Genomic DNA, 14,806 nt, shown 5'->3' on the forward strand with positions numbered 1-14,806 from the left:
GAACAGAAGTAGCAGGATGTTTTTGTGTAATTGTATTATCGACTTGAAACAACCTGAACTGATCTTCAATAATAATCAAACTCTGTCCTAGATGTTTCCCTGTCTACAATGCATGGCGTCCTTATCTTCACAGTGCCAGCAATAGGTTGTTCCCAAACACCTCGCTGGGATGACATGTTGTCATTCTGAGGAGCAATTACTCAGTCAGTGAGATCATGGTGTTATGGATGGTGATGGGACATCTTGTTTTTCTTATCATTATTGCAGGGGAGGAACAACATTGTTTGCATTCATGACGTTATTCTCAAAAGCAGTGAGAGGGAAAGAAGCTATTGCTTTACAATTGCTAACCAGGTTGCCAGTTGTGCTGTTGGCTGTATAATTATGTATTATTAAACTCAATATTTGATAATGATCTTTATCATGAAAAAGTCTTAACAAATGAAAGAGGTTGGTCACAGTGTAAAAAAAACATTTTTGAAAGAGTAAATGAATATTTATTTCACTGCTAATGTTATTTTATCTAAATTTTGGTTGTATGTGGTAAAAATGGTGCTATGCATTATATATGTCCATAATGAATTAATCATCAATTTTTTTAATATTTTTTTAAATTATCACTTACAATCGTTGTGTGGTGAAGGCACCTCGTGAACTCTTGAAGGGATTTTAAGAGATAATTTCAGGAAAATAGAAAAAGATGACATAGCCTCCTGAATATGTATTCTACACCGTGGGGTTATTCATACCTTGATCAAAATGGGCAATAAAATGGAACTTAGGTGGGGAATTTGAAGTCAGTGAAGCAGTCATGGAAATCTAATGATTAGTTTTGGCCTAGGTTCCATGCATTAAAACCAGGTGATACACAATTCCAAAGATAACTGGACGTACTGGAGTAGAATTCATTTTATGCCTGAAGGTAAAATTTTCAATCAGGATGTTATATTATATTTATTTCAGGCTAATTAAGTTTGTGCCAGTCAAGGTGAAAATCAATACATGGCAATTAGTTGTGAGTCCAAGAGATTCCAGGTTTGACAGCCATCCATTTTGGAATTGCTGGTTCTGACAATATTCTAAGTGTACAAGACTTTATCCTTGTAGTATTGCTGTCTTGTGTTGATGCCAGCCATATGTTTTACCCATGGCCCTAATCCAGCGTTCAGGTTTGGGGCTGTTTTCAGTTTATTTTCCTATCTCCATTTCCCATACAGTTTGCTGGCTTCTTCAGAGGTCTACCAGGCTCTTCTCTCTCTGTTTATTTGTGTTTTGGATATAAAAGGAAAAAATAAACTTATTTTGAACTCCAGGCAAACTATGCATTGAACTTCAATGGTATGGTTCTTGGACTATCCTTGTCTTTAGATAACATCCTGAATCTTTGTTACCCATCATGCTTTGTAAAGCGATGGTATCAAAGACAGTTTCCAGCAAATAATGACTTGAAGTAAATGATTCATGGAGGATTCCATTGCTGCCACGTGCCTTTCTTTCGTGCCAAGGATGCAGTTGATTTCAAAGGTATTATTTACATAAAACGTAATATTTCATTAAGTATTGACTGTTTAAAGTGTGAACCTTTTTCAATAAGACATTTAGTAGAGACAACATAGAATAGGTGGGCAGTAGAGCATTGTCAGATACAGTGCTAAGGTTTCTATAGTGATGATCCTAACATTGTCATATTATCTGTCGAGAAGTTGACATGATTCGTCAGGCATGAGCACTTATTGAAAACAACTGATTGTTTCAAAGAATGGCATACACTTTTGGGAATGAAACATAGCCATTCTTCATAAGCCTGAACACTAACTATTGTGCTACCCCATATCTTTGAGTTCAGTGTCATGCTAATAACAGTGTCACAACTGGGTAAAAGAGAAGTAGGATTCAAGTCTCCATGGTTAATATTCTTGAAATTCAATCTGATTTTCTCATGTTTTAAAACCTCATTTCCATATTGCCAGCTACATAGGAAGGTAGTTGTATCTAGAGTTGCAGGTTCAGAAAGACAAGCAAGGACAAATGTGTCCTAATTATCACTTTGAAATGTGATGATCAGCGACTGAAATGTGTTTGGTTGTAAAAGATTGCGTTTAATCAGCCCAGCACATGTTCAATGCGGCCATTAGAGGGCCAGTATTGCTGATAGACAACTGCTGTGTGAGGAAACTGCTGATTTGTTTTGACTTGTGTTGCTTGTAACAGATTCACCAGGGAAAGCCATGATACTTAAAGCGCATTTCACTGATAAATACAGCAGTTTTCTGTTGATACCTATTAACACCTAGTTTGGTGAAACCTAACTCGTTGATAAGATGGGTAGAATGTACATATTTTGGGATTAAAAACAAGCATTCTGAAATGGTACTGTACCAAACAAAAGCCAGTTTCACATTATAATGTAGTGTGAATAATGCTGAAGTTACACTTACTTTTTGGACCCGTGAAGATCTGGGGTAGAATAGGTCTTCAGCAACCCATGCTTGTCGTAAAAGGTGACTATGCTTGTTGTAAGAGGCTACTAACAAGCATGGGTGGTCAGGCTCGCTGACTTAGTTGATGCATGTCATTGTATCCCAATTGCCTGGATCGATGCTCATGATGTCAATCACTGGATTGTCTGGTCCAGACTGCCGTCAAAGCTGGAATATTCCTGAGCGCGGTGTTAAACAACAAACAAACAAAACTTTGTGTTTGTTGTCTTGGTTTTGAATGCCAAGTTTTCATGATGAAATCTTCACTGAGTTACCTGCTGATAGCTAAATGGGAAAGATGTGCATTTTTTAATGGTAATAAATGGTTCAGTTAAAGTTGATGGAAGTAACGCTTCAAGATTTTGTTTATAGATATGGAACATTTCTGTAGTTGCCTTTTTGTCTTGTTGGCAGGTGTAGTTCCGCGAGATGTGGAATATGTTTAGCATGTTATAGACCTTTGATGTGAAAAATGATGTTATAAAGAACTCGTATATCACAGATAAGTTGAGGTTCAGATTTCGGTACTGACCTTCAATATGTCAGCTTCCTGCTGTGTGTATGATATCAGTCATGAGAGATGCAGTGCCTCAGACCATCCTAATCTTACTCGGCAGCATCAACACTTCTCTACCCTCTCTCGCAAGAAGAAAATGAGTGGCTACATCGTGACCTAGCTGGCAATCTTAGCGCTACGACTATCATAAGTCTGTGTTCAAGTATGGGAGTTACTATCATCTTAGCGCTGAGATAGATCACTTTGCGGAATGGCTGATTGGGCGTCATAGGAGGTGGTTTGATTCTTGCCTATGCATCCTGTGGTTTGTGATGTAATCTTACTGGCTGATGTTAACGAATGCCTGCTAAGCTGGACCTGGCTGTGTCATGGAGTTTGTACCCAGTGGTGGAGCTGAACGAGTACACGATACACCAATTGTTTTCAAGGTGGGAACACCAAGAAAGGGCATCAAAGTGTTCCATGTGGGATTTGAACCAGGTCTTCATCATGATGAGCAAACACTTTGACCACTTGGCTAACCCACCTCTCATTGACACAGACCTGATGCTGAGATAATTGACTTGAACTCTTTCCAATCTCTAAGTCACTCCCATCGCAAATGTTCCTATTTTTGATGGGGTGTCTGGTATTCAAATAGCCTGGAAAGGCTATCTTTTGTCAGATAGGGCCATTTCCTCTGTACCAGACTTGGTCCAACATGCCCGGTAGGCGGAAATCTGTTGGCCAGCCACTGACCACTGAGATAAGTCAGTGACCACTCGGACATGTGTGTAAATGTTTTCCCATCAAGATGCAGGAAGTGTGGTATGTGCCTGTCTGTGTGGTTGGTGCACGGATGTGATTCTCCCCAGTCCCCTGATTCTCACCAATCTTCAACACAGCAGCCATTTACCTCGCAGGTATGGGTCTGCATGTTGCAGGCTATTTCTGGTCAAGGATTTGTGGTCCAGCACATGCTAGTTTGTTGCACATAAACCAATACTATACACAAGAGATTAAAAGTTACGCAAAGTGAATATTAGGCAATTAAAACACAGAACAAGAGTTGTAGTGAGTTCATTGTTAGAAATTGATAGTTCTTGAGGTTTGCTGTTATCTCAGGATGCACTTATCTATCACACTTTCCTATCGGCAACATTAGCATCTAGTCTGAAGCTAGAGTCAGGTAGAATTACCTATGTCCCAGCCTAGTAAAGTCTCCAGAAAAAGATGCAGGACATGGATTGAGTTGACGCCATGGTTTGAAATTCTATAAAACACACAAAGAAGTGGTATGGCGTGGTCTGTGTCGCGGGATGTGTTTTGATTTATGAGTCTTGTGGCCGTGGTAAGGCGTGGTCTGTGTCAGAAGGTGTTTGGATTGATCCAGCTTGTGGCAGTGGTAAGGTGTGTCGGGATGTGTCTCCGAGTAGAGTATTGATGAGTCTTGTGGCAGTGGGTGGCTGATCGGCAGAGATAACCCGTCATTACATTATGTATTCCCAGCGATGAGAGGACTTAGTGTAATAGGCTGTAATTATATGGAAACCCAACAGTAAGTGCTGTTATCTTTCCCAGCCTAGACAGATGATTATGTTCAGGATTTGCTTAACATGCAGTCTGTCGCATATCTTGTAAACAAGGAATATCGCCTGCTGATCGCACACTGAATGCATCAGGACAATCTCCTACTGTGTAGATAAGATACATCTCCAAACTTCAGGCTCAAACCCTCTCTCAAGTAATGCATTCTCCTCTTCTGTTGAATACCGCCTCCGTGGTGTAGTGGTAGAGCATCCGCCTAGAGAGCGGAAGGTCCGGGGTTCGATCCCAGGCCACGTCATACCTAGAGACGTTAAAAGTACTTGTTGTTACACTGTCTGGTGCTCGGCATTAAGGGGCCAAAACAAAGACTGGTTGGCTCGGAGTCAGTATACTGTGTCTGAGTGGGATATTCATGTTAAACTGCGGCATTGTATCTCAGTGAGCTAGCACTATAAATCGGCATCAGTCCGGACTAGTACAAGCAGCCACACATACACACATGCATGTGCGTCGCTCTATAACTGCAATAATCATGGGCGCGATGTTAAACCCAATTTCACCTCACCGCTTCTGTTTAATCAAGTTGTGTTAAATTATTTCCAAACAGTATGATAGTATTTGATTGGTTTAGACAACAAATAACGTGAAAAGACCTTGAATTACACCCTTACTACTCATCAATTCTTTTGACTATTATAAGACCTTTTTCAGTATTACTTCACTGACCACAATAAGCTGTTCTACAGTCAGTAGAACAAGATTAGTACAAATATATGAATTTGAATTTCCCTCGAACATCAACTTAGGAAAATTCTTCATTATCTGTCGACTGAACATTTCCATTGTGTGAAGAAATTGCTTGTAATCTCTCCTTGTTGAGTTCAAATGTACTCCAGAACAGCATGGGCATGCGCTGTATACTGAAATTTAAAAACATCCAGTTTTAATTATATAACTGGCAATCTACTGCAAATAACACTGGGACAGGCTCACAGGTCTGTGTGCAACCCTTGCAGTGAACTATGTGTGTGGCATCAGGCTGCATCGTGGGGAAACACAATCCGAAGACACAATCCAGTATAAGGACATATTCAAGGATACTATGAATTAGGAAGTTTACAGGATTAATTTGTGAATGCCGCCACATGATTAATTAGCAGACATTGCCGAAGGGTTCCATAACCGATGCCATTTGTGTTCTGAGGATCTCATTTTTCTAAGCAGTTGTATCTCCATTCATCAGGGTAATCTATAGTTGAATGTTGGGCAATTGTTTGGTTGAGTTTTGAAATTAGAATTCTGATTTATTTCAACAAAAGTTCCATAAGATCGATTTTTTTTATGTTTATGCAAATGTCATTTTGTTGCTTTGTTTGATTTGAATAGGCTAATAAGTGGGTAAAATGTAAGATGTCACAACATTTGTGTTTAATTTTTCTTCACTGTGTTTATTTGTACTGATTTTTTTTTTTTCTAGATGTTCCACATCTGTGTGTGTGTTGTCCAACACAGTTGTTTTTTGCCTCAGATGTTTGTTGATGTTTAATTATAAACATTATGTCCTAGTTTTACAGATTAAAACACTAATCAGTCCTGATTTTTAAATATAATTTCTATTGGTTCTAATTTATTTGTGTTTAAAGTGAACATATTATTGTGAGTTATAGTGTTAGGCCAGTTGTTTTCAAGTTATATAGTATTTTGTTCTGATTTTACAAAGAGTTATGTGTATTTTTGGTTATAAAATACCCTTAGGTTTGAGGTGTTGACAAGTTATTAAAGTATGTGAATGTGAAGGAAAGCTAGATACATCGTACAGCATGTTGTATATCTATATATTCACATATGCATCTGTTGTCTTGCATTGAGGTGTCTGCAACATTGTTCAAGATAACATATTGCATATGGATGCTATATAAGATGAAGGGGAATATGTACTTATTGTTTACTTCTTGTGTCTTCAGCTCCTGGGAGTCCTCCCCGTAACGTCCGGGCGCGAGCTGCCAGCTCCACAACCATTGTTGTGTCTTGGAATGAACCAGAAATACCCAATGGAATTATTCAGGTACTCTCTCTGCCATGGTGTTAAGACGTTTATCACCATATATAAAATGTGTACTTTTTGTGCCCATTATTTGAATATGTTTTATCATTAATATTACCTTATTAATCATGTAAAACTGGATTTATGGACTGAGGCCATTGTTCTGGAATGTTGGAATTATAACTGTTCAATTATTCATTAACAAAGACTTTGTCTCTGGGCTAAGATATCTTTGTAGAAATGGAAGAAGATAGTCAGGTGGTTAAAATGTTAGCTTATCAATCGAAAGATCCATGTGAAGCGGATGTTTAATGACCAAGATATACAGAGGTTGTATTGCATATGATATTGGGCTTGACTGCAACACAATTTATTCCTTCATTAACCCCATTCACCAGCTCACTCACTCTTGTGACTGATGAAGATCCAGGTTAGAATAGGTCATCAGCAACCCATACTTGCCGTAAGAGGCGACTAACAGGCTCGCTGACTTGGTTGATGCCTGTCATCGTATCCCAATTGCGTGGATCAATGCTCATGATATCAGTCACTGGATTGCCTGGTCCAGACTTGATTATGTACAGACCGCCGTCATATAGCTGAAATATTGCTGAGTGCGGCATTAAACAACAAACAAACACTCTCTAATGTATGTATTTGTTTTCCAGGGTTACAAAGTGTTCTACACTTTACTACCACAGAAGCCAATCTTCTTTTGGGATGTGCAGGAAGTTACAAATGACAATAAACTGACTACCATCAGTGGACTAGAACCCAATAAAACATACACTTTAAGTGCTTTAGCTTTCTCTGGAATCGGCCAGGGACCCATGTCACACCCTATTCAAGTGTTGACAACACAAGGAGGTAAGAGTCGTCTCCCTTTGACCGCGCCCGTCAGGCATGTTTCGCTTATTTTCATTTGGATTTCAGGATGCTTAGACCATCAACATGACATACGTATGCTGATGTGACCTGCAACTCAGCAAGTTATATTTGTGCATTATAGTGATCCCTATTCCCTAGCATGAACTCAACAATCCCATGCATGTTAAAGGCCGAAAAAAGAAATCCATGGTTCTCAGGCGTCACCTGCAGCAGTAAAGCTACCCGCATGACAGCATTTTGTTCTGCTTGTCGATTAACATAAGGCAACATTCTAACACTTGGGTAGAACCTTTTTTCACACAGTGCCAAAAAGAGGCCGTGCCTGCACCAGTTTTATAAAAAAACAAACAATAGCCTGAGAACCGATTGTGTTTTTGTTTTCCCGCCTTCTATGTACATATATAGTACAAATTACATTCTGAAATATATACGAGTTTGATGACAATGCGAAAATGCGTTTAAATTATATGCATGCTTTTATTTTGGTTACTTTTTCTGAAGCCTTTTGGGAGAGTTTGATTTGTTTCTGTGATATATACCACAATGCATTATGTAGTGGTTCTGCATGACATAGTTTCATGACAAGGTCATGGTTAGAGAAACCGGAATGTTTATATGGCGAGCGATTTGACCCCTGCCCTCAAGTTTAAGTTTTTGGCTGCCCCTTTCTAAACAAGCCCCTGCATATGCGCTGTTTCAGTTGGCATCCCGACATTTCTTTCAACTTTTCTCACTTTCTTTGTCCGACTTTTCCATTATTTGTCTGATATTATTAAACATTAAATTTGTTTGAATTATGAATTGACAAGTTAACATATGATTTTAGATTTAATATTTATGACTTTCTGATTGTTTTGTTACATGACAAACTTTTTTAATTTTCATTCAGTAATTCTTTGGTGAGAAGACATTAATTTTGTATACACATTGATTCTATTCTCACATATTTCCAAGAGTCTCCATTTTATTTTTATCACACGGCCTTGTTTACTTTTCTTTCGTTCCCTTAATTTCTTTTCTGTGCGTTTCTGGCCCTTCCACGCAGTGGAATTTGCAAGCGAATAAATTGCCGAAAACATATATTAAGCGAGTGTGAAGGCCAAGTGTTGAATTGTTTGGTTGACTATTTCATGTCATTGCAGCGCCCATATTTGATGGTAAGTTCGGAGAAGACAAGAATGAGGTATTCTAACGTACCTATGTAGGGAAACACTACCATGCGTCTTCTACAGTTTTTGAGATACTCTGTCCGACTTGGATTGCATGTCTGCGAATCTATCGAAGTATTTTTTCTTATCGATGTGTTAGTTATCTATCAGATGCATCGAGTGACATCTCTAAGTCTTCGTCCCGAAGACCGCTTGATGTTTTCTCCCTTTTTTTACTCAATGTGACCTTTGACCTGTACAAGTGACCTTTGCGCCCGCCCACGTCCGCAGTGCGCTGGCTCGCATGCTGTATGCTCTTCTATGTATACTCTGGCTGTCTATATATATACATATATATATGTCCGTCAGTCCGTCAATATTTGCTATTTTTCATGTTAGCGCGATTGTGTGCTGCGTATATTTGTAGTCAATATGATGTTTGCGTTGATTGTCAGTGTTAACAAGGTAGGGTTGCGCACTTTGCAATCGAATGACTTTAGGACCAATTTTCACCCAATTTCACTTTTTTCTCTCCTTTTTCACTGTGACATTGCACCCGTATATGACTGGATATACCTCTGTAGTCAATGTTTTTAAAGTTTTTCTGCAATTGTTATTTTTGCTCTTTTTTCACATTTCCAGTAAGCTGTAGCAATTTGTAGTAATATTTCAAAGGAAAATGCTTCTGGCAGGTTAATATTGCTTGCTGTAGATTAAGACTAGGTAACAATATTTGCACCTTTCACAGCAAATTAACTGCTGAAGCAACTGCGCATCGTTGACATGACAAAGCTAACTGAGCGATATATTTATTAAAACATATGCATGTTATATTTTACCAGCAATAGCCGTCTCCTTACCTATCTGATTTTACTCCAGGAGTAAGCGCTGGCTGCAAGCGCGCATATATTTAGAAGAATCCTTTGCCTAACAATTGTCACAAGTCATTATATGTGTACATTGTAGCCATTGTATCATCCTTCCTGCAACTAATAATCCAATTTAATATTTCTTTTCCTCCAACCTCTACAGCTGGGCTGCCAGGTGAGGGTTATACCCTTTCATTCACTTCAACAATCTCCCGCGATTGACTTATATATGTCTGCAAAAATTAAATAAAAAATTGAAACAAAATTCCACCACTGAATGGATTTTTGCTAATTTTTACCTTCACCAGATCTGAAACTTCTGTATTTTGACAGTTGTCGCTGTCTCCTTTATTCAAATTTCAAATAATCTTTTGACACAAGTGGGATAACTCTATGACTGACAGACTTCTTGATTAAGTATCGCGGGAGACTGTTAATCATTCATTCCATATTTTTTTTCTTTTCAAGTTTGAAGAATTCCACACTGTCCTGTCACATGACACCCCAATCCAACTTATGCGTCATTTTAATCCCTTTCCACCCAAACACTGCGTGTTTTAGCATTCTGATATTGGTGGATCGAGGTTAAAGCGAACATGGTGCGGGGACCTATTTCTGATCTGTCACTCTTCATGGCTAATGCGCATCCAAAGTAGCCAGAAACTGACTCACAGCTAGACATTCACATGGAATGAAAACACAAATGTCAAATTTTCAAAGAAGGTCACACCACTGAATGTTGCTAGTCACAGATAGATATCACGAGAAAGGAATGGAGACCAATCTGCATACAGCCTTTAGATATGAACACACTATTTGGGAATGCCTGCTCATCACACAACCAAACACACGTGTAGGACACGATACCTTAGATTATCTAATGCATGGCTGCCTAGACACACATGGGCCACAAAAGCTTTCAAGTTTGTAATTCTTTGAAGTAAATAAGTCAGCACGTTCATTTTATTTCAGAAACCGTTATGAATCAATGTACCTTGAGTATGACCTTGAGAATATGTTACAAAGGGAATATTTATTAAATAAGATCAGCATGATAGATATCTTACATATACATGCTTTGTCTGCTCTCAAGCATGAATCAACTTTCCTCAAAATGTATTTTCAAAATATTTTTGTGATTTATTCATTCTGAAAGAAATTTGTTCATAAAAAAATACATCTTATTTATGCATGCTGACATTCCTAATAAAGTCTTGTCCTATTTCGAAAAAGCGAAGTTTTGATTTTAAGATTTATGACAACAAAGGCATGTTGTCATGGAAATATACGAGATATGATTTTGCATGCAAAGGGGTTCTTTTCAGTTGAACATGAAATTTGATAAATAATAATTCCGTACATTTCATGGGCTTTTGTTTGGATAAGTTTGATATCATACACCATCTGATATTGTAACGTTCTTCTGTCTCTACTTACATAGATGTGGAACTTTAATCTGTGATGTGTGATATTTTTATTTTGACAGAAAATAAGGATTTATGTTCATTTGTGTTGTTTAGGATGAATGCCCAAAGATGTAGCACTGAAAATTCAAAATACAAGTTTTAGATAGGTCACTGACTGGAACATTACATACCAAATTGAAATGGTTATACCAGACATGAGTATATTCAATTGTCTCACACTTAATGGTAACTGTGGAAGAGACTTTGAAAATGCAACTTTTCCTGTGTTTATGCTATGAATTCAACAGAGCCATTGCGCACTCCCCATGCAACACCATGTGCATCAGTTGTACAACTGTGCGCGATGCCGACATGCTTTCTGCTTCAATAGATCTGTGTGCACAAAGCGCATATGCAACCAACCATAGGTCGAAATTATGTTATGGGCATAATTTAGCAAACCTCCCAAAATATTTCGGATATTTGCGCAAATAAAAGACAAAATTGCAATCATGCCGCAAAGCTGTTAACGATCGCAAAATTGTATTGTAGAATAATGATGCCAACCTTGTTTTGCAGATTTTAGCGCGTTTTGTCGTTTGCGTACATTATGTATGTTTGAATCTTTTATAGTGCCTTATCAACCTCTCAACCTTCATGCTGACCCCATTTCTGCGAATGAGATCGATGTTGTGTGGGATCCTCCCCAGGAAGCAGATTCCATCGACAGTTACGAACTTTATTACAATGACTCACATTTCCGCCAAAATGTCCGCTTGAGTATCAACCCGCCTGTCGCAAAATTCCGCCTGACAGACTTGACCCCAGACACTGTGTATCATATCCAAGTGTCCGCCAAGTCAAAAAGAGGCGAGGGACCCAAGACGCCCACGATACAAGCAAAGACGAAACAATTCAGTGAGTTTTTCCGCAGTGGTTGTAGTAACTGTTGCAGTATTGTTGATAAGTTTTTTGTGGCCCATATATAAGTATTGTCTGTGGCAGTGGTCCCATTGTAATCAGTTCTTTTTTCCAAGCCACTGTGTTAAGTTAACTGTTGTAGTGCAGTACTTTGCGAGATTTTTGTGTTTGATTTTATGATGAAAGAGCTCACGGGATCTTGGTCAAAGGTAAGTGAACAGAAGTAAATTATGCAATATTTGATTCAGGAACTTGATTAAGATCATTTGATTTTCAAATCATAATGAACCTGATCTTGACATTTCTTCTTTTAAAATCTTCCAATATTAAGAAATAATGTTTTTCGTAATTGTCATAAGATATCAAGAAATTAAATTGCCGTTAGCAACAGATGACAACGTAATACAGGAACAGGTAATATTTATTATGAAGAAAAAATGTTTCTGTGCATAAAGTAAGACTAGTTTAAGGATTATAGTTTTTGGTAGCATCATTGGTTATATTATTATGTATCCTGATCCCTGAAATTCATTTGTTTGGTGTATATATTTAGAGTGTATATACTGTTTAGAAATGAGATCCATACCCACTCGATGTTGTTGTTGTGAACACTATACAGTGAGAATAGCTGTTGTAGATATTCAATGGATCAAAGCTCACATACCAAGTTTAGTCCAGATTGATTGTGATGTGTTATATATTAAGGGACTAGATTTAAGGTAAGTGAGATTAGCATAGAGAAAGGTCACGGATCGAAATATAAGATCCTAGAGATTGTTCCCTTACGTTTATGCACATCAACATTGTTTCTGTTTGTTCTTCCATTCACCAATCATGTGTTGATACTTAGCAAACTGCACGTGTTGAGAGATAGCACCACTCTGAATTCTTCACTTGAAATTCTCAACCAAAAACGTTTGATGAGTGCAAGACATGGGCAGTTTAGTTCGAGAGTATTTAGGTCAAGGTTTAGGTAAACATGATTTTTTCACACGTTTGTAGTGTGTGCAGGATCTCCATTTCGTGGAATTGATTTTCCGTTTAAGTCACCACGGCCCAAAATCATGGTCCAACAATTGGCTCTAGTTTCATATACAAACTACAGGGCAGTATCAAAAGTATTCATGAAATCTAATTAGCTGTAGTTCATATACAAACTACAGTGCTGTTGGTTGATGCATGTCATCATATCCCATTTGCGTAGATCAATGCTCATGATATCAGTCACCGGATTGTCGGGTCCGGACTCGATTATATATAGACTGCCGTCATGAAGCTGGAATATTGCTAAGTGCAGCATTAAACAACAAACAAACAAAAACCAAGGCCTGGTTTGATTCCCAACATTATAATTTGTGTCCATTGCTGGTTTCCACTGCTGAGGCAATATAAAACCCTCACTCACTCATGCATGATAATTCATAGCCCGGAATGTCAAAACACCGGTTGACTTGTGTCATCCTGGACGTGCAAGGAGCTTCTCTCCATCTCAATTCTCAATGCATCTCAACTCTCACTATGCATCTCAAGTCTCTCAATGCATCTCAACTCTCAATGCATCTCAACTGTCTCGAGGAAAGCATTTAATATTTCATTCCCTAAAATAGGAGAGTGAAATTCTTAGGCATTTCATGTCTGCCATCTTGGATTATTGTAAATACTTTTGATATACCACAAAATGTTGACAATATTCATATAAATTCATTCATAACGGAGAAATATGTTCAGGTAGCATTTTGACAGATCCCAACATAGATATGTGAATCCTGTTCTGTGGGACTATCTGACATGAAGTTGTTGGAATATATCTTAATGCAATCCCTACCTCCATTTCAGTTTCTATTTTATGAACTGAAGTCTCAAGTAATTTGACAACTATATCATGATTTAGGGAGATCCTGCCCACACCACGCCCCAATTAGTTTATTTTGAGTTAAGGTAGAGAAAAGAAATTGATGATTTGAATTTTGTTGAATTTGTTTCAGTTACAATAGCACAAATTATCATGACCATAACCTTATGCATGGGAAACAGTAAGGGATACTATAATCCCATCCTGATGCTGACTGCCCGATCAAAACCAAGATGGCTGCTCTGTGTCATGCTCGCAGATGCAATAACTCTGTAGCTAGTAACAAGACTCCAAGTATGATGAGACTGCATGAAAGGCATACCTGCCATCTTGTCAACACTGCATGAACATGTTTTAGTTTTATTTCGATTATTTACTTTGTTTTTCACCCCCTTTACCTAATCATACAGTCCCTGAGGCCCCACCGAAGGCAGTTAGTGGCCGAATCCTTGACGCCCACCGAATCACAGTTTCTTGGGACCCTCCCAGTGCTGACAAACAAAATGGCGACCTTGCTGGGTATAAGATTTATTATGTGGAAATTGCCGATGCTAAGAACGACAGTGATGCTATGGTCGCCAAAGTTAACGGTGACACTAAGTCTTATACCCTCAAGGATCTCAAAACAGCGACCAAATACAAAATTTGGGTTGTGTCCCACACAGCAGTGGGTGATGGGCCTCCATCTCAGCCAATCATTGTGGAGACAGAAGAGGATGGTACGTACACAAGAGTCGCCTCCCTTTGCTGTTTAATTCACAAGTTAACCGGTCTCTTGTTTGGGTGGCAGTTTGTTTGTTGAGTTCTAATCACCTAGGTGACGTTTGGGCATTAGTGGGTGCTCCTATATATATAACACTGGGTTGAAGCCATCGTCATCCCTTCGTACTGACAATCCTTGGCCTTCATTGTCATCGTAGTCAAAATTGACAATTCCAAATTAATTCTAGGTCAAATTGTGTCCATGTTCATTTCCGTATCAAAATAACCCCTCCCGTCCACCGTAACTCATCACTGTTGCCATGGAAACTAACAATTTAATGGACTTGACCCGAGTGTAATTGTCAGTAGCATCCTTTAGTAGAAATATCTACGTCCCAAGTGTAGCGAGTTCGTTCATGAGACTGGTAACCGAACTTAGTATCAGGATCGTG

General features: G+C 38.5%; 1 protein-coding gene across 13 annotated transcripts in view; it reads left to right on the forward strand.

Moving 5' to 3' along the window:
* Positions 1-14,806, forward strand: part of LOC139480537 (receptor-type tyrosine-protein phosphatase delta-like) — a 396,576-nt gene that overhangs the window by 355,061 nt on the left and 26,709 nt on the right. For 11 of the 13 annotated variants that reach the window (XM_071263629.1, XM_071263627.1, XM_071263626.1 and 8 more), the window contains 5 exons: positions 6,489-6,589; positions 7,237-7,435; positions 9,637-9,648; positions 11,513-11,797; positions 14,063-14,371. In XM_071263629.1, coding sequence (XP_071119730.1) covers positions 6,489-6,589; positions 7,237-7,435; positions 9,637-9,648; positions 11,513-11,797; positions 14,063-14,371 — 906 coding nt within the window. The remainder of the gene's footprint in view (positions 1-6,488; positions 6,590-7,236; positions 7,436-9,636; positions 9,649-11,512; positions 11,798-14,062; positions 14,372-14,806) is intronic. The other 2 variants (XM_071263638.1, XM_071263635.1) reach the window with 2 other exon arrangements.

This window comes from Haliotis cracherodii, unplaced genomic scaffold, assembly GCF_022045235.1.
Source record: "Haliotis cracherodii isolate W230 unplaced genomic scaffold, xgHalCrac1.p SCAF_4, whole genome shotgun sequence".
Taxonomy (NCBI): domain Eukaryota; kingdom Metazoa; phylum Mollusca; class Gastropoda; order Lepetellida; family Haliotidae; genus Haliotis; species Haliotis cracherodii.